The sequence below is a fragment of the Lasiodiplodia theobromae genome (genome assembly GCF_012971845.1).
Source record: "Lasiodiplodia theobromae strain AM2As chromosome Unknown scaffold_3, whole genome shotgun sequence".
In the NCBI taxonomy this organism is placed as follows: Eukaryota; Fungi; Ascomycota; class Dothideomycetes; order Botryosphaeriales; family Botryosphaeriaceae; genus Lasiodiplodia; species Lasiodiplodia theobromae.
In genome coordinates, this window is record NW_023336519.1 from 813,461 (window position 1) to 837,197 (window position 23,737).

Genomic DNA, 23,737 nt, shown 5'->3' on the forward strand with positions numbered 1-23,737 from the left:
TGGTAGGATCCATCCATGGTATTTCCGAAAATATTAACGTTGAAAATTAAGTATGTAACCTGGGGTATAATTGGTCGTTCAGCAAGCATATACAATTCAATACCAGCTCTTTTCCACAAGGGTCATGAGTGCTGTTGACCCGGCAACTCGTGGGCCCCTTGAGATTTCGGCGGGGCTCCTCCCTGCTGCTGCTGCTGCTGGAAATACATGGGATTTCCGTCCGCCTCGTGGAGCTGGTTGTCCGTGTGAAGTTCATGCGACAGCGGCTCGCTGCCGCTCTGCTTCGGTTCCGCGGCAGACTGGTCATTGGCCCACCGCGGCGTGGCGCCGATTCCGCTCCGCCTCCGCCGCCGCCAGATCAAAAGTCCTGCAAGGCCGGCGAGTGCTACACCGCCAAGAGCACAGCCGACTGCGATGCCTGTAACGGCACCGGTGGAAAGAGACGAGCCGCCCGCCGCCGCTGTTGCTTGACTCGATGCGCTCGTCGATGCGCTTGTTGATGTGGTTGTTGATGTCGCGCTCGAGGCCTCTGCGGCGTTCGTTGCGGGCGGTGATGCGCTCGTGGATGCGGCGGCCGACGTCGTCGTGGAACCCAGCGTCGAGTAGTGTTCCTGGTTGTACACCAGCGCTTCGCTGGAAGACATGTTGTAGACCGGATTCTTGAACAGCCCCCAGCAGATGTTGATCTGGCCGGGGGTTCGCGTGCATTCGTCGTTCTGGGTGCAGCACCACTCAGCCTCGTTGGAGCTGCAGTATATTTGCGAGTCGTCCGGTGTTGTCGAGTCGCCGCCTTTGCATGTTTGAGACCACGTCCAGCACACTCTGTTCGGATACATGTCAGCGGTTGTCTAGCGGACACGGATAGTCCCCTACCTATCAGGTGCCGAGCACGCCCAAACCCGATTCACACCCTCGACATACGCACAAAGGTTGCCATTCGCTGTCAGATCGTTGGCATCTATCGAGGCGCCATTGTAGACGCATTTGTCCACATTGCTGCTCAGGAAGAAGCTCGCATTTACCGACATGGTGTGTCGCACCTGCCGGTGACAGGTCTCACAAACAGGCGTTAGGCAGGAGAGAGGCTCGAGGGAAAGTCAGGGAAAAGGCATCGAGGATGTACGGCTCTAAATGCGGACAAGTCCGGGGTTATCTCGACCGTGCGCTTTGGGGGCTGAAATCCTTCCTGCCACAGCCGCGTTCCGACTCCACCTTGGCCCCATGACTCGTATCCTGCATCGCCATATTGCCAAAGTGGAGTAGGTACGAACTGGCGTCGTTGGTGCATGTTGTGCGTCCTGATGAGCGGATCATGGTTGGAAAATGGGAACGCCCCGAGAGCTCGGCCCGTAGGATTTTTACTTTAACCTATCGGTACATCAAGCGTCAAGGCGTGCGCCACCAACAAGGTTGAAAAGAAACTCAATCTCTATTGGTCCGCATGTCACAGCCGCCCCGGAAGAGCCGCTTGCTCCTCCAGCGCGTAAACAAGCTTCAAGAAATCTAATTGATAAAAAGACACATGAAAAGCATATGCCTGTTATCACTCACATATCCCTTTCGTGGATATGGCTGTCCTAACTTCAACAACCTCCATAGCGATTATATATTCTCTAAGTTTCCCATAAACCACGAAATATATCACGCTTTTTGTAGCTCAACCAGTCGGAAGCATTTTCCCTCAGCATCGACACTGGATTACTGCACATTTCAGTTACTTTTTTTTTTCGTCATTACTAAAAGAATATGATGGATTCAGATTGGGTTTTCAAGGGAGGTACGCCGACTGACAGAAACCCAGCCTTCTTCTCGAAGATAGTTAATATCTTTTTTAAGATGCACAAACCATTATCAACTAAGTTGTTATATAATGACCAGCTCTGCTTCTAATGAGCGAAGTTGAAAGTGCTCCTAATGGGTCTATAGCGAAAATCTGACTCTATCGGATGATGACTGCAGCACTGCGGGTGGCTCGGCTGGCACACGCGAACATCCAGTAATGTGTGCACATCCCCCCATTGGCTGGATGATGGCATATGTATTGCTCCACCACTTTCTGCCTGCTCCCCCGCGTTACGCGAATCGCCGAGCCTGCTCCACCTCCGCACAGCCTTGCGCACAACCTCTCTTCACCGTCCTACCACAACTACGCAGACCGCGTTCGAGACACGGACCATGGATTCTTCATCCGCAGTCGCACCCGTGGACTCTCCATACGACGGCCAAGATCTCAGTCGCGGGGAGATACGCCTTCTCACCATCATTTCAACCAAGCCGCGCATAGAGCTTTCAACCGAGCGACACAGCCTCGCTGAAGATCTGGAGTTTGAGGCAGTGTCGTATGTATGGGGCACAGCACCCGCCACCGTCGAAGCCACATGCAACGGAAAACCACTTCCTGTCACTCCGACCGTGCGAGATATGCTCGTGCACCTACACCTCTACAGGCAGGCGCCGCAACGTCCGCTGTGGATCGACGCCATCTGCATCAACCAAGGCGACATGGACGAGAAAGCTATCCAAATACCTTCCATGCATAATGTCTTTTCGCAAGCGGCGCAAGTCATCATTTGGATGGGTATTGCAACAACGGATACAGACGCCTTCATGGCTGACTTCCCCAGGGTGTCAGAGATCGCTAGAAACTGGGTATCCACTGGAACAGACCCGTCCGCGCCGGGAGTCATACAGGCGTGTTCCTGGCCACCGGATGATGATCCGTTCTGGATGGGGTGCTTCGACTTACTCTATGGAGAGTGGGTCCAACGCTTGTGGACGTTTCAGGAAGCCGTCCTTTGCCAAAAAGCAATCATTCTTTGTGGAGCTTCCAGCATTGATTTGGATAATCTCCTCGACTTCTTCGACGAAGGTCACTATGGTACAATTGTATACCTCCCTGAAGTTTCAATTGATTCTCGTCTCTATCCTTTTGCATCGGAAGAGTTTCAAGCAATTCGGATGTTCCGAAAATACATCAAAGTTTCTGGGGTTGTGGAAACGTATAAGATTCCAGACCTTCTACACAGACTACGTAACAGACGTGCGAAGGAGCAAGTGGATCGAGTATGGGCTGTAACCGGCTTATTCAATAATGACGTGCAGCAAGACTTGGCACCAAAGGTTGACTACAGCATTGGAGGCCTTGAGGATTACTCTAGGACATTTGTCGATTTTGCAAAGGTTGTTCTTGCAAGATCAAAGTCACTGAATCTTCTGTCCGTGCCTCCTCTGCTTGAGCCAAAGGAAAACTCCCTCCCATCATGGTGCCCGGACTTTTCAGGTCAAGGAGCTTGCTTCCAGTTCATTACTGGTGATTGGACCCTTCCTGTCAGCAGCCGTAATCAACTTGCTTCACTGCTGCTTTACGAAGACATTCATGATCAAGAGAAATGCCACGAGAACAGTAGGGCTATCTGGAATCATCGCCGTCGATGCTTTTGGACGTCTGAAACGGACAATATCTTGCGCGTTCGTGGCTTTTGCGTGGACACGGTGTCTGAGACCATAGAAACCCCATGGATTATTGGTCCGACGAATTGGGCGACTAACGTGGATTGGGCGCTCTTCAACATCCAGAATCCCTCTTTTGCGGCTGCCATGAGCTGGGAGTCACAAAGTCTGGCATTAGCGCGCCGCATTTTCCATGGAGAGAATGATGCAGAGTCGAGTATTCCTCGAGAATACCTCATGACATTACTTCAGGATTGTCGCATATCTGACGAAACAGAGACTGCATATACCGATGCAATGTCCGTTTTGCGGAGCGATGATCCGGAGAAAGAGTTCAATCAGCTCGACTTTCCCTGGGTGACGCGTGTTGGTCAATGGATGAGTCATTTAAGAGGTTTGTGTGGGTACACTTTTTTCAGTACCACGAGTGGTCGCATCGGGATAGCAACGCCGGGATGCAAGCCTGGAGACAAGATATGTATTCTCTATGGCGGGTATCCGCTGTACATCTTGCGTTGGCCAGGTTGCGGTAACAGCCCTGACTCCAGTTCTGGGGGTACCATCGTCGAATTGAAGGGGACTGCGTTCGTTCCTCATCTCATGGAACAACATCGGTCAGATGATGCTCGCCTCGGGGACGATGAGATATTCTCAATTGGTTGATTGGCTGGATTTAATTGCGCGGAGAAAAACAATACTAGACGTCGCTATTACTTTTGGTCCTTGTATTCATATTTGTGTTATTTGTGAGATTTGAATGGCTGTTGACAACACTACTTTACGTCTTCATTTCAAGTCAACATGCGCCTCAGTCACACTTCATCTACATGTTCAGAAAATGCGAATAAGATACAATACAAAGTCTCGCTTCCCTTCAGTTCGGCAACGTATCCATCAGGCCATACGAGAGAATGTCATGATCCCCCAGCTGATCCGCAATCGACAGAAATTCACAAGAAGAAATTCCGAGATTATCAAAAAGCTCAGCATGACCGGCCGTCTGTGCGCAATCCGAGGGGGAAGAATCCGTAGCGTGTTCAGATATAGACATGGCGAACTGAGCGGGCTCCGAGGCCGACACCGCAGGCTGCTCCACTTCATGGGAAGGATTGCTGCTGTAGCCCATCTCCGGCCCCGACAGACTTGCCAGCGTCAGCGCCTGGAGACCGCGCCGTTCCGACTGGACGGCCAGCTCTTGGCACAGCTCTTGAAGACGGACCAGCTCCGCTTTTCGCATCGCGGCAACTCTGTTACCTCTGCCGATCATCTCGTCGAGGATATCGAGGGCCTGTTGTTCGTAGCTTTCGTTTCCGGCCGTGCCAGGGAATATAGCGTTGGCCATGATCAGATGCAAGGCCGCGCCATAGGTGAATTCGAGGTCAAAGGGGAGGAAGGTTTCTACAGCGAAGTCAGCTTTATTCTGTGTTTGTATCAGCGTGGCATCGGGGACTGACCGAGGATACTGTCGTTGTCGGACAGTATCTGCAGTGTTTTCACCGCGGAGTTGATGCCGGTGGAGATCAGGTTTGTCGTGAGAGCCAGAAAGCTCTGCCAGTCTTCTTCTGCGAGGTCCATGTTCTCCAGGCGCTCCTTGAGAACAGACAGGAGGAGGGGTCTCGTGGCTACAATCACGCACTGAGGAGAAGAATTGCATGAGTATGATGACAGACCATGTGAGAGCATAAGTTTTCTAATTTACTAACCTGATGGTAAAGCAATGTGATGTGGCGTGTAACCCTGGGCATTGTCTTGACGGAGTTTCGAAACTTTGTGCTGACGATGTCCTCAATCTCCTGGGCATGCCCGGCCATGGTACGCAGGGTAGACCTTATTGTCTCAAGAAATACGCCCAGTTGAGTTTTACCGGCCTTGTATATTGCTGAAGCAGGTAAGCGTTGAGAAAAATCTGAGACAGAAAAGTTTTCTTTTGACTTACTCGTTACAATTACCGAGAGCAAATGTGACAGCTTGACCTGAAGGCCGAGCGTGCTGTCCTCTTGCGAGTCTGTGCTGAACGAGCTGACTGGGACAGTTATTTCACAGTCAGCAGTCGTCGTCGGGAGTCCGAGAGAAGTCGAGAAATGTCGGTCCATGATGTACAACGTCCACCAAAGATTGCGGCAACGTGTAACCGTCTCGATCCCAAGCTCTTCCTCTGGAAGCATGGTATGTATTCCTTCAAACTGTGCTATGCGCAGTGCTTGACCGAGCTATGTACCTAGGAGCATCAGCCACCGAATATTCTTTGAAGAGCGGTTGTTGATCAGACTAACGTAGACATGCGCTACTTCTCTTTGGTCAATTGAATAGAGATAGAGACCGGCCAAAGCTAATGCCTCGACGGCGGGGCAGCTTTCCTTCCACATCGATGTATGGTCCGGCATCAGAGACATGGCACGCACGAAATACTTTGCACCTGGCGGTTCCTGAGGATCGCTTGACTTTGAGAGAAAGGCTGTACCGAATGCCAGGACAAGAAGGAATTGGACAAACCACAGACGGGACTCTGTGGCCTTCTCGAGAGCATTTCCATAGTAGAATTGGTGCACGTGGTCGATAAATTCCCGGTCGTTGAATGATCGATAGTGATGGCCAAGGTGGAACTTGACTGTATGGAATAGGTACAGGGCGTGGTCAACCGATGGCAGATCGCTGATGTCAGGGGGGTCATCAGTCGAGCCGTGCTTCCATTTTAAGTTGTAAGTGTCGGCCTCGAAACATTTGGAGAAATTGGTCGTAGCTTCAATGTGAAGCTTTTCGGTCAACATCAGCTCGAGACGAACACTGAAAGACATTGTCGACCGAGGGGCCAGCCATACTGTAAGTGTCTTGTTAGGGTCGAAGAGAAAAGCTGCAGGATGATTGAACTAACTCCATTTGCGCTTGTCCCTGCATACGTTCTTGATTGTCTTCGAAGGGCATTCGAAGGGACTGGTCCAAATGCTGAACGTGCTGTCGCTGGGCTGCTGTTGTGTTACCCCATTCGTTGCGGACGCCAAACCCATGCCTAGCCAAGCATACTTAGCCCAGGGTTTGAAAGAGAGGGGAAATATGGTACAGTAGACTTGCACTCACCATCATGTTCACCGGCATTGGGCCTGAATGTAGCAGACTGCGGACTTGAAGTCTGGCTAGGGGTCACGGGCGAGGGTAGTCTTGTCGTAAATTGTCGTTGGGTTCGGGACAGCTTCTGCAACTCTCGGAGATATCTGCCTCGTGGCGTTAGCAAGCCGACATGAGACGACCTTGCACACGGCATACCTTTCCGAGACCACAATCTTATTACCGCCATCTGTAAAGCGACATCTGACGGCGCGCCGCTGGCAGTTTGAACACGGCTCCTCGCCGGAACATTTGATTTTGCTCTGTCGGCACGCGATGCAGCTGTGGTTCCGTTAGCGACATGAGAGACGACGCATTGGGGGACCCTACGCGTTGGCAGTCCTCCGCCCCTTCCGATGTTCCGTCTGCGTGTCGGCACTCATAGTGTCACGTTATGCGATGATGAGGTGACCTATCCACGGTCGGCTTTTCAACGTGGGTGATCAATGCTTTCACATAGGGCCCGAGATGATAAGAGTTGCATGGATCTGCGCTACCCCGCTTGTGAGATACACGGCGTGTTCTTATCGCACCCGACGAAATCGCTAAAAATCAATGCACCAGATAGCACTAAGCATGCTTCTGCTACGAATGATCGCGTATTACATGCATATGGATCTATGGTAGTGCTTTCGCGATGGCTTTCTCGTTGGAGACAAAGAACGCGGCCACTTGCTAAACGGTTTGCCATTTTTGCGGGGTAGACCAGGCATTAGCAAAGTCATGCGGTAGATTTCAGACCGCGGAGAAGACGAGCCGCATGGAAAACGCGGGGAGTTGCTCCTTAATGAGAGTCATTGGGCACGACTACGTATGACGTATCTGGGGGATCACTGCCGGGATCGGATGGGGTTCCCGATCCCTGTTCTGTTTTCCGGCTGTGGAAGCCGAGGTAGCTTCTTGTACTTCTCTCTCGTGTTCTCTGGTAACACTGCTCGCTCATTTCTCCGCCGCAGTGCTACTGTTTGCTGTGCAGGAAGGTATCGCGACATGTGTTGTACTTCTCTGGGAAGAAAGTCCTGTCACATCGAAGAGAAGCTGCTCCAACCTCACGTCCGCGGGCATGGCGCCTGCAGAGCCCCACATTGTCTTCCTCGGTAGTTCATTGGAAGCGACTTCCTCCGTGTGTTTCACTAGTAGGATGGCCGGGAGAGCGCGGTACAAGCAGACCAGAGTGTCACGCTTTGGACGTACTGTGTCCCTTCTTTGTATTGGGGCCTGATGCACATAAAGCTGGGCTTGAGCCTCTTTGACCTTCCTGAAGGAGGAAACGTGTCCTGTGACAACCGTAACAGGCACGGGAATGAAAGCCGGGACACGTATGACTGTATTGATTGGTCGGAACGCACCCGATACAGCCCTCTCCATCAATGGTAAAAGGGCCACGATCGAACTCCTATCAAAGCCAGCGGCCACCGGAAGCCCCTCGGCTCCAACATTGTCGAATTCAGTATTTTCGCCGTGTTTTTCCGTCATATCCTTGGAATAATGGCCCTTGGTGCTAGCCTCACTTCTCGGCGCCGATGACAAGGCTAAGACGCTGGGCCTTCCACCCACATGATGAGTTGACTCGTGGGTCTGCGGAGCACTGAGGCAGCTGGTTTCAACGTCCGAATCACCTTTCAAAGCCGCGCACTAGGAACAAGGTACGTGTAACAACCCGCCAAGGTACTCATAAGTGTTTGCAATCTGTACTACGGATTTGATGCCACCTTTGAGCCGACCAGAGTCGGAAGGAGAAACGCACGGGACACCTACTGCCAGGCAAGTACATGCAGTCGCTACAGCCAATAAGCCCCCAGCTGATGACGTCGCAGTGGGTTGCCCAGGTCTCGGGTTCCCCACCCGAGCTGATACTCCAACACCAATGCGGCGAAGGATTGATAAAAGATTGTTCCACGCGGGGAAATACCTGAATATCTGGATAGTGAAGGTGGGGGAACATGAAGGTTGGTCCCTGTTCCCTGCCGGCGGAGGCTGAGGACGACGGCAGATGTAAGTAGATAAAGTCCTCAGTTCCTGCACAGTCGATCTGCCAACCTCTCCTCACGGCTGGACAACGACAACAATGACGGCAGATTCGCTATCTTTGAAGCAGGTGGCCACCACCACGAAGAATGAGTCCGGGTCGGAAGCAGGCGACTATGCCATTGGCGAGTCTACGCTGCACCAGGCAGCGCTGCAGCGCCATTTGAAACCGCGCCAGGTACAGTTCTTTGCCATCGGTGGCTCCATTGGGACAGCGCTCTTCATCACAATCGGCTATGGTCTACTGCATGGAGGAGCCGGCAGTCTGCTGATTGCCTTCATCCTGCAATCCATCATCCTCTCCTTGGTGAACAACGCTCTCGCCGAGATGACCATCTTCATGCCCGTCAGCGCCGCCTTTATTCAGCACGCCGATGTCTGGGTCGACAAAGCTTGGGCTTTCATGATCGGGTGGAACTTCTTTTTGTTCGAAGCAATCCTGGTTCCCTTTGAGATTACAGCCTTGGACTTGATCTTGACATATTGGCGCGATGACATTCCCTCGGCGGCAGTCATCTCTGCCTGCATCTTCACATACGGGTTTGCATGATTCCAGCCCCAATTCTCCCCTATTTCAAGAGATCTGGATGTTGACTCGGTTTTAGAATCACCAATATCCTTGCTGTGGGGTATTTTGGCGAGGCCGAGTTCTGGCTCTCCATTGGAAAGCTGTGTCTCATCATCCTTGTGTACACCTTCACTCTTGTCACCATGTGCGGTGGAAACCCGCAAGGCCATGCGTATGGGTTCTCGAATTGGACAAAACCAGTATTACTCAATCGTCACCCCGCACGCCGTCGGACGACACTAACGTCTCTTGTGTCCCTAGGGTCCCTTCGTCGCATACATTAGCACGGGTGACTTGGGTCGGTTCCACGGCTTCCTTTCCGCGCTGTGGCAGGCTGCCTTCATCGTCGTTGGCCCTGAATATCTTGCTGCTTGCGCCGGTGAAGTCCAAAATCCACGTAAGACGTTGCGGTCTGCCTTTAAGCATGTTTACTGGCGCTTTGCTCTCTTCTTCGTCTGCGGCGCCCTCTGCGTTGGCATAATTCTGCCGGCCAATGACCCGACCTTGAACAGGGTTCTGAGCTCAGGCGAGACTGGTACTGGCGCGTCGTCTCCCTTCATCATTGCCATGGCCAACATGGGAGTCGGTGTCCTCCCTCACATCGTCAATGGGCTCCTGCTGACCAGCATCTACTCTGCTGGAAACTGTTACGTCTACACCACCGTCCGTAGTCTCCATGGATTGGCTTCCAACGGGCACGCCCCCAAAATATTCCTGAAGACGACCAAGAACGGCGTACCCATCTACTCGCTCGGCGTGGCACTGGCGTTTGGCTGTCTGGCTTACTTGAAGCTGAACAGCGGCACCATGCAGGTGCTGAACTGGTGAGATTGATCTCCACATCTCTGTGTCTGTCTATAGCAGTGCTGATTGCCAATGAATGACAGGTTCGTCAATCTCGTCACCAGCGGCACGTTGATAGCCTACATCGTCATCTGCGTCAACTACCTGTTTTTCTACCGCGCCCTGAAAGCACAGAAATACGACCGCGATGCTCTCCCGTACAAGGGCTGGTTCCAACCATACGGCACATGGATCGCGCTGATGTGGCTGGTGTTGGTCGAAATCTTCTACGGCTATGCCGTGTTTCTCCGTGGCAACTGGGACGTGGGCACTTTTTTCAGTAGCTACACTATGGCCTTCCTCGCCATCTTCCTTTTCACGTTCTGGAAGATCTTCAAGCGCACGAAAGCCGTTAGCCCGCACGAGGCAGACTTGGTCTGGGCACGACCCCTGGTGGACCAGCATGAGGCGCTGTTCGCCGAAGTGGAAGAGGCCGGGATTTGGGAGACGGTGAGGACGTTTCTGAAGCTCGACAAGGTTGGGCTTCCCTTTCGATCTAGCGCGTAGGCGTGAGTGAACTGTGCAAGAGTCATCCGGGCTTGGTCCTCGGTTGATGCGCTCTGTGACATGGGTAGGGAATGTCGGTTTGGTTGGTTGTTTGGAATTGGTTTCCCGTTCCTACCCTTAGACAAAGACAACAATGAAATCGATTTCTAGAGCCTTACTGGAATAACATAACGTGACGGCCTCTAAGATTTCCTTGAGAATGCTCCGCTGCATGAATGATATCCATGCACGCATCTACAAATACTTTGCCACCAAACAACATACTATGTTCAGCTGTTCCAGTTAAGCCCGCTGTATGTACTTTCTGGTAGATGGGGAGATGAGACGTCATGCAGAAGTCTGATCCAACAGCTCTATGGGCCGGGTCGACCCGTGGAGTGATGTAACCATATCCACCAAGATGTGTGTTGTTTTTCGTTGTTTAATCAGCAACGAATGGAGCCCCATTGGCTATGCGACTTGATAAGCCGGAACGGCTGCAATTCTATCCCGACATGAGGATCTTCCGGGATCCGAACGGTCTGCGCCACTCGCACCCCATATCTGTGGCCCGTACATGTGCTATCAGCCACGTCGGGACGAAGCCGAGGAAGGCGGGTTCTCGGATCTGACGCCGAGGGTCGGGGGCTGGCATTTCAAGCATTCGGGATCGATTAAACAAAAGGAGTTCAAAAGTGCGAAAGATGTAACTTGTAGATCTCCATTGGTAGCACGCTAAAGCGTCATGAAGCATTTGTGGGAGACGTACCCCATGTGTCCACTGGTAAGTGTCGTCCATGCTCGGCCCGGACCCCGACCATTGTGGGGATGTGGCAATATGGAAGACGATGTAGGAAGGGCGCCGGGCGCGGATACCGAGTGTTTGATGAAATTGTTAGCTGCCATTGGCAAAAAGTTGTTTTCCATATTAAACCGCTGTTGTTGATACACTTCATCTTGTTTAAGTCCCTCCCCTTTGCGCAGATCTTTTTTCTGACCTCTACCTGTTTTTTCCTCTATCAAAATGGCTTCCCTTGCTTCCTCTCTGAAAGATCCCAGCCTCGTTGTCGAGAAGGCCTACATCGACGGCCAGTGGGTAGCATCCGAGTCCAACAAGACCTTTGTGGTTCGCAACCCCGCCACTGAAGCGGTCATTGGATCGTGCCCAGAGTGCAGCACGGACGATCTGAACGCCGCCGTGCGCGCCGCATCCGCCGCATTTCCCAGCTGGAGAGCGCAGTCCGGCCGGGCGCGCGGCCGCATCCTCCGGAAATGGTTCGACCTCATCGTCGAGAACAAGGTCGACATCGGCAAGATGATCACGGCCGAGAACGGCAAAGCCACGGGCGACGCCGAGGGCGAGGCGCTGTTCGCGTCGAGCTTCTTCGAGTGGTTCTCCGAGGAGGCGCCCCGGCTCTACGGCGACGTCGTCCCGCACAGCAACCCCAGCGCGCGGACGCAGATCCTCAAGCAGCCCATCGGCGTCTGCGGGCTCATCACGCCCTGGAACTTTCCCCTGGCCATGGGCGCCCGCAAGATCGCCGCCGCCCTGGCCGCCGGCTGCACCGTCGTGCTCAAGCCGGACGGCCTCACGCCTTTTTCGTCCAACGCGCTCGCGGTGCTGGGCGAGCGTGCGGGCGTGCCAAAGGGCGTCTTCAACGTCGTCACGGCGCTCGACAACACGCCCCAGCTCGGCCTCGCCATGTGCGAGTCCGACATCATCAAGAAGATCTCCTTCACCGGCTCGACCCGCGTCGGCCGCCTCCTGATGGCGCAGTCGAGCCAGTCGCTCAAGAAGCTCAGCCTCGAGCTAGGCGGCAACGCTCCCTTCATCGTCTTCGACGACGCCGACGTTGAGACAGCCATCACAAGCACGTTAATCAGCAAGTTCAAGGTCACAGGCCAGACTTGCGTGTGCGCCAACCGTATCTACGTGCAGAATGGCATCTACAACCGCTTCTGCCAGCGGCTGGTCGAGGAGGTCAAGAAGCTGCGTGTTGGTAATGGGGCTCACGAAGGCGTCACACACGGCCCGCTGACGATCGGTGTTGAGAAGACTGAGGACCACGTCCGCGACGCCGTCGGCAAGAAGGCTACTGTGTTGCTTGGTGGCAAGCGCCTACACAGCCTCGGGAAGAACTTCTTCGAACTGACCGTCCTCGGCGATGTCGATGACAGCATGAAGGTCATGCACGAGGAGACGTTCGGGCCCCTGGCTGCCGTGAGCAGGTTCGAGACGGAGGACGAGGTCATCGAGCGCGCCAACAAGGTCGATGTGGGCTTGGCCTCGTACGTCATGACTTCCGACTTGTCGCGGTACTACCGCGTCTCCGAGAGGTTGGAGTTCGGCATGGTTGCTATCAACACTGGTGTCATATCAGACGCTGCAGCTCCGTAAGGACCTACTTTCTGAAGTTATCTCATTACAGTGTGCTAATCAGTCACAGATTCGGCGGCATCAAGCAATCTGGCTTCGGCCGTGAAGCAAGCAAATACGGATGTGATGATTACTTAGTATACAAGACCGTCATTACAGGTGGCATCAACACTGTTTACAGCAAAATGTAGGCGAGGTAAAAATGAGGAGCATACTATGGAAAAGCTCAATCAATAGATGAAATCATGCACTATCTTATGTCCAATTTGCGTTTCAATATATATGGTGATGCTGAACAATGTGTTGTGTGTTTATTGAGTTGCATGGATGAGGTCGAGTACTCCCTATCGAGAGACCACCACACTTCCACCTGGCACTTTCATTAGTCGACTTGACGGGACAGCCTTGTATGCACTTTGATGGTTGCATTTTTGCGTTACGCGTTAAAGATGAAGAAGCAGATTAACCTTCCACGCTGTCAGAAAATAACTTTGGAACGAGCTTGAAGACAGCATGTCCTCCATTTCACTGTGTCCCCTCATTCAAGTTAAGTACAAAGCTGCAAGATAAAAAGGAAGAGCAGAGGCTTAGAAGTAGAAGCTCAATTCAATTTCTCCCAACTAAGCAAACAGCAACGCCAATAACACGCTAAATAGATTCCCAGGCCATCAATTCGTTCCCAACGACTAATCCTCAATCTCGTAAACCTCCTCCAACATGGACTCAATGTACCGCTTCTGCTCCATCAAGAACGCCCGCGTGCCCTGAATGTCAAAGGGACGTGCATCCAACTCGCGGCGGTGCTCAGCCTTGAGCCGGTCACGGATGCGCTCCTCGAGCACCTGCAGCTTGTACTCGGTGTACTGGCCGTACAGCTCGGACAGGTTGCTGATGGGGCGGCTTCCCGTGAGGATCGTCTCGTCCGTGACGAATGGAGACTTAGGCCGGAAGGCGGTGACCATGGTGATGCGCTCCTGGCCGCCGAGGGCCTTGAGAGCCTGGTGCTCGATGTAGCGGCCCTGCATGACGACGGCGTAGCCCTTGATAAAGAGTCAGTGTGAGAATGATGATAGATTGGAACCGTAAAGACGCTATGCTCACCCTGCTTGGTCCCCGGACTTTCATGATGTCCCCGCTGGGTAGTCGCAGGGCGGTCTCGCCGCCGACCATGCCGGTGCAGTCGGATAGCATGGTGACGCAGACAAAGGGGAAGCTGTCAAAGTGCCACGCAACCGCTGAGAGATTCGCGTCGTCGGCGTCCTGCTGGGTCGGGGCAGGCCCCTTGTGATCGTTGATCGAGACGTTGATGTTGGCGATCTCGTACTGGATTGCGGGGACCAGCTCTATACCAGCAACTTGCGAAATCTTGGCCAGAACCTCAGGTGAGTTCCAGATATCGTAGGTGAACGGAGCGCGGCTATCGAAAGGTTAGCGCAAACGAATCTTGGAAGGAGAGAGAGAGTCATTGTTGACGTACGCTGCGCCCATGCCTCGGATCATGTTCTTGTTGAAGGTCGATGCGTACTGGCAGTTCTCCATCGCCGCATCACTGAAGACTTCAGCACGTATCTGGTCGATTGCCTCGTCGTTGAAAAGGGGAAAGGGCTCTGAGGCGGCATTGGGTGAGATGCCATGGCCGCCGAGGCCGATCTCCTCCATAGAATAGATCTTCTTGGGGGGCTGGAAGACAAGGTGCTTCTTCGGGTCGAAAGATTGCTTTTTCTCAATCCTAGCACCATCAATCAACGACTGAGGCAGCTTGTTGGTGGGCCGAGTGGCTCGCTTGGTTGCAGGGCCAACGACCTTGGGTGGAGTGTAAGCTGGAACAGCATTCTCAAGGATAAGACTAGGCATTGTGTAAAGCTTGAAGCACGAGTTGTGGGGCAAGGTGGCTCTAAGAGATTTGATAGTACAATCTTTGGAGATCTTATCTGATGAAGTTGGAATTAAAATGTTGAGAAAGGGCTGCTGCTGCCATTTAGATATACTCGAGCTGGATGAGGCTCTGAGGAGTGAGACACCGAATCTAGCTCTGCTTGTCTCGTGTCCCAAGTCCTACGGAGCGGCCTGATGCCCCACAAACTGGCCAGAGCATAGGACTCAAACGAAGGAGTACGTAAAAGGCGGCTGAATACCGTGGTGCACCTGTAGGGTGCTGCCACTGCTCTCATGGGGGACAGGGGGAGCATGCAGGCAAAATCCAAAATTTCCTAATACAGTTATGGATTCCTTAGAACAGAGATACTTGGTAGCAATCACGGGGCCAGTTGTGGGGTCGGGATCCATTTCCGTTGCTCGGATACCCGCACCGAGGTGGCCGATCCCTGCCGATTGCCCCGTCCGAGTGCGCCACTCTACAATCTGGATGCCCAACGTACGTGCGCTGACCATTGGGAGCAGTGATGATCGCGATAACCCCATTCTTCAGCGATAAGCCTCGCCCGTGTCGGCTCAAGTGCATTGCTGCCGCACCTTCGATTACCTATTTGAAACTCCCTGTAGGGCGATAACTATTTCCTCCTGGAATTATCTTTCAACTCGCCTGTGCTATCTACCGAATACCCCAAGATAACCGAATATGGCAGTTCAAGTGCTTTCACCTCCTCAACCAATTGATCCAGCGCACCAACCTCCGACTAGTGTCACTTCCATCCCAGCAGATGCACCACTTGACGAGATCCTCCGAATTCTTGAAAAAGATGGTGGCGTTATCCTCACCAACTTTGCAAGTCCAGAAGAGCTCGCTGCCATCGATGAAGATGTCGAGTCTTATCGCAAGGAGACTCGCTCGACCGCAGACAGCGCGCTGCACATCATTCCCAAAGAGACGCTTGCCGTGCCTGGCCTTGTCGGAAAGTCGCCGACAGTTGCCAAGCTCTGCGAACACCCCGTGTTGGAAGACCTTCGCACAGCCATCCTACAGGACAACTTCAGTGTCATCCGGGAGGACTTCGTCGAGCATAACACCATCGACCCCCTCTTGAGCATCAGCGTCACTTTGCACATTGGCTACGGCGCTCCGCGTCAGCGGCTTCATCGCGACGATAATGTGCACGGCATCAAGCATGGCGGCAAGTTCGACCTCAAAAAGGCGAGTCAGTTCGGCTGCCTTATTGCTGGAACGAGGACCACTCGCGAGAATGGTGCTACTATGTTTGTCCCTGGCTCTCACAAATGGGATGACTCCCGAGCTCCGCGGACGGACGAGGTTTGCTTTGCAGGTAAATCACCACTCCGCTTCTATGCACCTTAAGCTACTTGACCCCATTGCTTTCACAGGAATGAAAATCATACTGACGCCAAACCTCCTCAGAAATGAGTCCAGGGTCTGCCCTCATCTTCCTAGCTTCCTGCTACCACGGCGGTGGTTACAACTCGGTTCCAGGTGAGGTTCGCAAAGTTCACGGTCTATTTTTCGTAAGGGGGACTCTACGTACTGAGGAAAACCAATTTCTCGCGATACCGCGGAGCAAGCTGTGGACGATGAGCGACAAGATGCTCTCGCTTCTTGGATACAAGAAGCCTTCCACAGTGTTGGGTATCGTTGAAAACGAAGACCCAGTAAGAAATCTTGTTGGCGCTTTGGCCAAGGCAAATTCATAGCCAGAATAATGAACAGTGCATCGAAATTGAAGCTGTTATTATTGTTTTGAATTCACTTCCCCAAGTGCCTTTTGAGGTTTGTAATCTTATTCCTCTGGTGACTATGACCGCTCGGTTTCTGGCTGGCACCCGGACTCAGACTCGGACCCATTATTCACACCCAGGTCATCTGTCTTGAACTAAGGATCACAGAGACGTTCGGAACACTAATCATCCCTAAGGCAAAGATACCAATATTTTGCCACGAATCAAGCGAAAGCTTTGTCTGTGTTCTATCACAGGTTCCGTTGCGCCATGCGCATCTGAGTTGGCAGCATTGGCTTTGTGAGGTCTTGATCGCCCTTTTTTTTGACACAAATCATTTGAAAGTACGTAGAAGTAAGCGGTCACCCGCCTAATCAGTTTGCTTTAATTGAACATGTGGGCCTACTTCCACGTACAACGAATGCTAGGCACATGGGCAAATCTCTTGACAAAAACATTCTATACAAAGATGTGTACATTTGCCCAGTACGGTGCGTGCTTCATCAAAGAACGCACGATGGGTAGACTTATGTGTGTAACCTTTACTGGTCTAATCGTGAATGCCAGCAGTCAACGAATTCTCTAGCGTGTCATAAGTGGCTGCATAGAAATTTCTATGTGCAATAAAGAAAGAAGCATGTGATATCGCGACGGTCTCTCGTGAAATTTTCGACCGATGGTATATAAAGATCTGTTTCCTCGAACATACTTCGAGCACCAAGCACTCCGTCACGATAATCTCCCTCGTCTCACTCTGTCCCTCGGACTCGCCTTGCTGGCAAATTACAGTATTACTTGTCAAGCACACAGTGAATTTTGAGGTAGCTCACCACGTGCATTTTAAAGTACAATAGCGGAAGTATGCTGACAAATTACGCTCACGTAGGACTCGAAGGGCGGAAGATCTCTGTTTCAGACCAGCAACTTCGACAACATGGGGACACCTGAAGCTCGTTTGGGAGGGCTCATCGAACCCATAACAATAATAAGGCCTGGATCGCCGACTACAGAGTCTACAGACTTCGAATGGAGCAACCACGAGAAGCCATGGCACGAGTGGGTTGCTTCCCAACAGAAAATAGTGCGGAACTTGGTCCCCGTTGGCACCGTCCTGCAGAATTTGGATATCCCGGGCCCGGAGAGTGACATAATACAACGGGTTTCGGAGCTAGTTGCAAAAGAGCAGTCGTACATCCTGGACACCTGTGAGGAGGCTACCAACAAGCTCTACAGCAGCATATCTTCAGTGGTTAAGAAAGATGCTTTTACATTATGGTTGCAAGGCTACTTTTCGAGCACTACGATTATCCTCGGGGCCGGCGGCGAGACCTCATGTCCTATCTCCTACATGTGCGCGACAATGGGCAGAAAACTGTGCGCGACACTGGGCAGGGAACTGCCCCAGATGCCCTATATCTTTCCGCTCAGTTTCTTCTGCCAGCTGCACCTTGAAGAACATGACCCGCTTCGGGGCGTGGAGGGCATGATGAGGTCTCTTATTGCTCAGCTCCTAGTCCACAAGTCTGAAAACAGATATATGACAAACAAATTGACTATAGAACAGTGGGCACCGGGACAGATACCTTTAGGCAACGTAGGGAAGTTGTTTCAACATTTTGCCTCTCTCGTCAAGACTGTAACTGCCGGTACTATCATCTGCATCATCGATGGCATCAATCACTTTGCGAATCCGACTGGTACAGGGGGATCCGACGACGTGGACTGCGTTATGAGAGGCTTCCGTGAACTTATGAAAGAAGTGGAGCAGGCCAGGGAAGACAAGAAAGGGGAAGTTAGGCTCAAACTCCTGCTCACGATTCACGAGCCTGGTAAGCACATAGAGTATCAGTTCACGGAAGCCACGGCAATATTGCGCCTCCCGGGACCAGAAAAGAGGCGAGCAGAAGAATTAGCCGAGGCACGAGCAGGCAAGAGACGAGCATAGGCTCGATGATTCTGATTATCGATATGGACAAATTTGACGGGGCTATACGATAGGGAAGTCTTTGATTATACTATAAGTCAAATGATTACTTATTGGGCTGACCGGAGGCTATCCGGAAGAATTACGATATGCACAGGCTCACATGTATATATATTGAAATTGAATTGAACTGACCGATGGGAATATGAGCTTTCTGAAATACACAGTGCTGGAGTGGGATTGATATTGGCTTCAGATATTGCTGGTTACCTGCGATGAACAGGTACTCTCCCTTTTGTGGTATTTTCTGTTTGCAATATCACTGCTTGATAAAAAATAGTGGAATTTTGATTCTTCCAGCCCTGGAATCCGTCTCTAAAAGTGGATTTATCGAGCCCAGCTACCTCAGGTCTCGACGCTTCCAGATCGATAGGGAACTTATATAGACTGAAAAGACAGGAGAGCCACTGGCTGGTTTGCGGTAACACAGTGACAGTCTCGGTAGAGGAACACAATCCAGCTGAAAGCCACACTCATGCAGAATCAAATTCTCAATTTTAGTAGCAACCATCGCGGACAGTCGTCAACATACGCCTTACTCCATCAAACGACAACAGTTATAGTTTTGAATTTCTCTCCGGCTGTTCAAAGGCCCCATGGCGTCCTGCGCCTTTACTGAACTTCGAAGCCCCCTTAACGCTCTCTGTAGTAATCACTTTAATTCCCTCGTCGAATTCATTCCTCAACGCGTCTTCGAACGACGTGGCGTTGTAGACTGAATAGTAGCAGCTGGAGCGGTCAACATTCATGCAGGCTTGCGGGAACGTAAGAAGCTGCCTCGCAATCTTGTTGGCCTCTTCAAGCGCCTTACCCTTTGGAACGACGCGGTTCGCGAGTCCCATCTGCAGCGCTTCCTGTGCCGGAACAGGCCTTCCGGTGAGGATCATGTCGAGAGCTCTTCCAAGGCCGATGATAGCCTGCAGACGCACGGTGCCGCCATCGATGAGGGGAACGCCCCAGCGCCGGCAGAAGACGCCAAATACGGCATCTTCCTCGGCGACACGAATGTCACCGATAAGAGACAGCTCAAGCCCACCAGCTACGGCGTAGCCGGACACGGCGCTGATGACGGGCTTCTTGATCTGCATTCGTGATGGGCCCATTGGACCAGGGTTGCGGCCGTCGACGCGGTGCTCTGGGCCGATGTTCAGACCTTTGTATCCTGGTCCGCCTTCCGGCGTGAACTTGGCGACCTCGTGGAGGTCGAAACCGGCGCAGAAAGTTCCGTTCGCGCCGTTGAAGATGCAGACCTTCTGAGTCGGGTCGTCCTCAAAAGTCAGGAATGCATCCCTGAGCATCCTTGCCGTAGGACCGTCGACTGCATTCTTCCGATGGCGGCGGTCCAGGGTGATGGTGGTGATGCCATCCTCAGTGGTCGTGACAGAGACAGGGTTTGGCTCTGAATCTACGCCCGGTGGGGGAGTTTTGTTGTCAGGCATCTTGGTATGCACAAGCTTGCGGGAAATGGATGCAATGAATCAGAATGAGACAGCATTCGCTGAAGCGGGAAGGTGGTTGACGAATTCTGAGTTATTATATTGTCTGCCCCTCAATAGGCAGTAGCCGAGGTTAAATTATGGCCTGTCCCTTGTTCGACAGGGTTACAGTAGGACGCATGTAATAATTTGTGTGGGTGAAGCGGGGATGGTGGTTGGTCCGATGACTTTTGATTACGTCAGAAACTCGGATGCGAAAGGTAAGCTCTAACGAAGTTAAAGCCTTGTAACGTTCAAGAGATAGATCAGCTTACTCAAATTCCATATTGGGTCCGATGGATGTTGCTATTGTGTGCGGGGTGTTCTTGGATGATCCCCACCTTCCACTGTGTGATCGAGAGATCAGCTGCAACCCTGTTTACATCCCATCCAGAATGATCATCCACTGCAAACAGTTTTACTAATATTGAACATGCAGAAGACTGTCGAAGAGGTCCCTAATTTAACTCATAGCTTCGATGGTTGTTTACTCAGCAAGCTGCTTGCAGATTAATGCCGCGAGTAATCCCTATAGAATGATGGTCCCCACCAAGGGATTTCAATCTCGTTCGACATCAATTCTGTCTGCAAGTCTTCGGGAGTAGGGCGATGAAGCTGGCATGGTCACAACGCTAGATAGCCCTGTGACGAAATTTAAGCTCTTCAAGGTACTACTTTAAGCTTGTTCGGCAGCGGGAATTGAGTTTATGAACACGGCCCGTGGGTGTTACCGTAAGTGTGCCTGGTCAAGGCAGATCTCCCGTATCTGATCGGACGCCGAACGGGTGTTCCGCATTGACTCGTGCAGCCGAGCCCCGGACACACAGCACCTGTCAGCGCCGACATCGCGCACACGATCAGGCGAGCGCATGAGTGGGTGCTCACTGATCAATATCTCAGCCTCAGCTATCGGTAACCGAACGCTGCCATTTTTTTTCACGGGTTAAAAATAGAAATTATGCGCCCAGTATCCACGTGAGGCCCAGCACCCCTGAAAACATTTATTAGCAGTGGCCCCGCTCGTACCACACTGCTCCCCCCACTCCCGCTTTTTCCCCTTAGCTTCTGTGGTGGCGCACTTTCCTCAACGTCATACAGACGTAGTTTGGCCTCGCATCTTCCCCACGATGCAGCCTAAGCCACGGAAACATGGCAAAGAGCGCGCGCAAGACGACCGGAAGGCCGCAGACTCGGCATCGTCGCAGCGCGAGCTGACGCGGAAGTCGAGTTCGTCGTCGGCGTCGTCGTCGGCGGCCGCCGCCGCCGCGCCAAGCAGCAAACGCCTGCTCTTCGTTGAGGTTCGCGGGCCGCGAGGCAGGCGTCAGCCAGGGCTACGCTACGATAGGACGGCGAGCGAGCTCAAAAGCCATGTCATGCTGGTCGCCAGTAAGGACAAGCGGGAGCGCCAGGCCGGCGAGCGCGAGCTCTTGGCCGTGGGAGGGCTCACCCCTCCTCGTCTTTCCCTGGAATTGAGCCCCCAGCAGACCGACCCGTTCAACATGCTGCCCGTCGAGGGCACTCCGGAACAGCATGCGGCTATTAGATATTGTAGGTGAAGACGGAGCTGGCTTGGACTTGACACGGTCTGACAGCAAAAACGTGTAGATTTCGAACACTACCCCGGGCCTACTCCGATGACACATGGTGCGTGAGTCTGTTGGTGAACCCCATAGCTGGCTTGGAAAGTTGCGTTTGGCTGATGGACATATAGATTCACTTGTCTGCCACAAAAATAAGTTTGAGAGAGAGAAAATGCAGTGGAGTCGAGTACAGTTCAGCTTTGTTCAAGATGAAAAAATTAGCGTCAGTAACCCAGGCTTCTTTACAAAAAAAAATAATGGGGAGACTGACTATTCAGTACTACATAATGCTGTTTATATGGCAAGTCATGAAGAATTTGTCAAGCGACATGGACTACGAGACCCGCAAGTACTGGGCCCAGGTATTGCAGATTGTCAGAGAAGGTATGATGAGTACTGTAGAACGGAGCTTCTCGATCACTAACAGGTCGAAGAAATGCCTATCGGCAAGACTGGTACAGACATCTCCGAGTCGTACGTGGCCATGATAGCAGGCCTGGGTGTCGCTGAGGTGAATTTCTATAATCGTCGTGGATCTGATCAGACCTGCTGACTGATAACCGCAGACTTGGATGGGAAATTTCACCAATGCGAAGCATCACAAAGACGCCATGCTGAAACTCGTAGCCGCGCGCGGAGGGTTTTCAACCTTCGGTTCAATGGCCCAGCGGGCCCTCAAGTGGTGCGAATTCTACCCATGCGCATGCTTGACGCTGCGTCCCACGCTCCCTCAACTACCCGTGCATCATCTCCATCCCGACGTAATCAAGACGGCAGGAACGGGGCACCGACGCACGATGGAGCATCTGCCAGACCAGCTGGAAGAGTCGGAATTGAACATGATCTTTTTCCAACTGCACACCGTTGCATTAGTTCAGCTGAGTGCCCCGCAGCCGGCTTTTGCCAGCGTGTTGGATGATTTGGAGCATCGGCTCTTAGTCGAGCTGTTCGAGCAAAAGGAGAAGTTTGAGGCTTCGCAGTCTACGGATCCTACGGATCTGGTCTACGCCGGCATGCTGCAGGCGGCCCAGATGTGCGTCTTTGGCATGATGACCTTCACGCGAAAGGAAACGCCCATGTACGGCGTGTTCGCGGCAACTCTGAGACGCATCCTGGACGTACCCAATGTGATTGACACATGGAGAAAGGTGGCATCTGCGCAAAGCCTGCTTTGGGTGTTTTTCATAGGTTGGTCAACCGGCTCGCGGCTAAAGGGCGACGCTGCAGGCGCATTAGACAATGCGAAGTGGTTCATACGGCATTTTTCTTCTCTCATTGAGATTATCGAAATCAGGGAAGTAAAGAGCTTGCGCAGAGTGATGAGAGATTTTCCGTGGAACCCGAAGATTTACAACGACCCGTTGAATTCCTTGTGGAATATCTACCTCCATAGAGAAGATCTCGATATGACGTAATATTTATATCAATGATGCGTTGTAAGCCTGCGGTAATATTGAACGCTTCGTTAAGGAGCATTTTCCAGAATGGCAAAAGGGTATACTTCGATGATAATGGTCCTCAAGAAACAGATCATTTACAGGTTGGTAGTGAACAACTCACACCCTCAGTCGTTTTGACTTTCTTTTTTAAAGTTGCACAAAAAGTCCGCGAATCTGAGTGGCGAACAATGTATCTTTAATCCTTCAAAATGAGACAGAAGCGGTCAGCAGGGAAAACTCCTTTGTTTCTTTTTTCCTTACTTTTCGAACGTCCCTTTAAGGTTAGTCAGATCTATGGCATTTAACGGGGCTTGCAGTAGTCTCCTCTGTGTTGATGCCTAATCTCTTTCTGGAAAGATGACAGGGCGGAAACTGCGCAACTCGGCCAGGCCCGTTCCGCCCGTCCCGCGAGGTTCCTTATGCGCATCTAGTAATAGTAAAAGGATGTTTGCATAAGACGAAGAGATGCGGGACCCCCTCTCCCGATAAATCAGGCGATTTCCAACACTGGTTCAGAGGGATTATGCAGTCCAAGAACAATGAGCAGCCAAGAAAACAACGCAGGCGATGCAAAACTCCGATTTCTCGTGTGCTTTTTCTTCACGAACATTTCAAGCCACACAAGGCTGCATGACGCCCGAGATTCACTCAGTCACATGCATGCTGACCGAGATTGGTGTCATGCATCTCGCTACGCTTGACCATTTCGGGAAAATCAATCAACAGGGTATCTGGCCACGACGGTTGCCTATTGGGTCCAACGCACGCTTGGCAATAA

At 52.1% G+C, this 23,737-nt stretch overlaps 8 protein-coding genes across 8 annotated transcripts; 4 read left to right on the forward strand and 4 right to left on the reverse strand.

Moving 5' to 3' along the window:
- Positions 1 to 122: 122 nt before the first annotated feature.
- LTHEOB_1201 (uncharacterized protein) lies at positions 123 to 1,028 on the reverse strand (the record flags this gene model as incomplete). Its single annotated transcript, XM_035508830.1, has 2 exons — positions 123 to 822; positions 922 to 1,028. 2 exons carry the CDS (start codon positions 1,026 to 1,028, stop codon positions 123 to 125), a joined length of 807 nt encoding a protein of 268 aa, XP_035367548.1.
- Positions 1,029 to 4,324: 3,296 nt separating this feature from the next.
- Positions 4,325 to 6,935, reverse strand: LTHEOB_1202 (Zn(II)2Cys6 transcription factor; the record flags this gene model as incomplete). Its single annotated transcript, XM_035508841.1, has 9 exons — positions 4,325 to 4,848; positions 4,905 to 5,085; positions 5,154 to 5,329; positions 5,387 to 5,473; positions 5,912 to 6,268; positions 6,323 to 6,457; positions 6,526 to 6,659; positions 6,712 to 6,834; positions 6,883 to 6,935. The coding sequence occupies 9 exons, from the start codon at positions 6,933 to 6,935 to the stop codon at positions 4,325 to 4,327; spliced, it is 1,770 nt and encodes a 589-aa protein (XP_035367549.1).
- Positions 6,936 to 8,620: 1,685 nt separating this feature from the next.
- Positions 8,621 to 10,498, forward strand: LTHEOB_1203 (General amino acid permease; the record flags this gene model as incomplete). The annotated part of the gene is made up of 4 exons (XM_035508852.1): positions 8,621 to 9,120; positions 9,186 to 9,348; positions 9,410 to 9,972; positions 10,036 to 10,498. 4 exons carry the CDS (start codon positions 8,621 to 8,623, stop codon positions 10,496 to 10,498), a joined length of 1,689 nt encoding a protein of 562 aa, XP_035367550.1.
- Positions 10,499 to 11,501: 1,003 nt separating this feature from the next.
- On the forward strand, positions 11,502 to 13,045 carry LTHEOB_1204 (Succinate-semialdehyde dehydrogenase; the record flags this gene model as incomplete). The annotated part of the gene is made up of 2 exons (XM_035508863.1): positions 11,502 to 12,871; positions 12,925 to 13,045. The coding sequence occupies 2 exons, from the start codon at positions 11,502 to 11,504 to the stop codon at positions 13,043 to 13,045; spliced, it is 1,491 nt and encodes a 496-aa protein (XP_035367551.1).
- A 495-nt stretch (positions 13,046 to 13,540) lies between these two features.
- Positions 13,541 to 14,708, reverse strand: LTHEOB_1205 (uncharacterized protein; the record flags this gene model as incomplete). The annotated part of the gene is made up of 3 exons (XM_035508874.1): positions 13,541 to 13,894; positions 13,956 to 14,271; positions 14,332 to 14,708. 3 exons carry the CDS (start codon positions 14,706 to 14,708, stop codon positions 13,541 to 13,543), a joined length of 1,047 nt encoding a protein of 348 aa, XP_035367552.1.
- A 724-nt stretch (positions 14,709 to 15,432) lies between these two features.
- Positions 15,433 to 18,426, forward strand: LTHEOB_1206 (Phytanoyl-dioxygenase; the record flags this gene model as incomplete). The annotated part of the gene is made up of 3 exons (XM_035508885.1): positions 15,433 to 16,075; positions 16,168 to 16,415; positions 17,368 to 18,426. The coding sequence occupies 3 exons, from the start codon at positions 15,433 to 15,435 to the stop codon at positions 18,424 to 18,426; spliced, it is 1,950 nt and encodes a 649-aa protein (XP_035367553.1).
- A 596-nt stretch (positions 18,427 to 19,022) lies between these two features.
- On the reverse strand, positions 19,023 to 19,904 carry LTHEOB_1207 (Enoyl-CoA hydratase; the record flags this gene model as incomplete). The annotated part of the gene is made up of 1 exon (XM_035508896.1): positions 19,023 to 19,904. The coding sequence occupies one exon, from the start codon at positions 19,902 to 19,904 to the stop codon at positions 19,023 to 19,025; it is 882 nt and encodes a 293-aa protein (XP_035367554.1).
- Positions 19,905 to 21,067: 1,163 nt separating this feature from the next.
- LTHEOB_1208 (uncharacterized protein) lies at positions 21,068 to 22,935 on the forward strand (the record flags this gene model as incomplete). The annotated part of the gene is made up of 5 exons (XM_035508907.1): positions 21,068 to 21,488; positions 21,546 to 21,584; positions 21,827 to 21,904; positions 21,955 to 22,031; positions 22,087 to 22,935. The coding sequence occupies 5 exons, from the start codon at positions 21,068 to 21,070 to the stop codon at positions 22,933 to 22,935; spliced, it is 1,464 nt and encodes a 487-aa protein (XP_035367555.1).
- Positions 22,936 to 23,737: the final 802 nt, after the last annotated feature.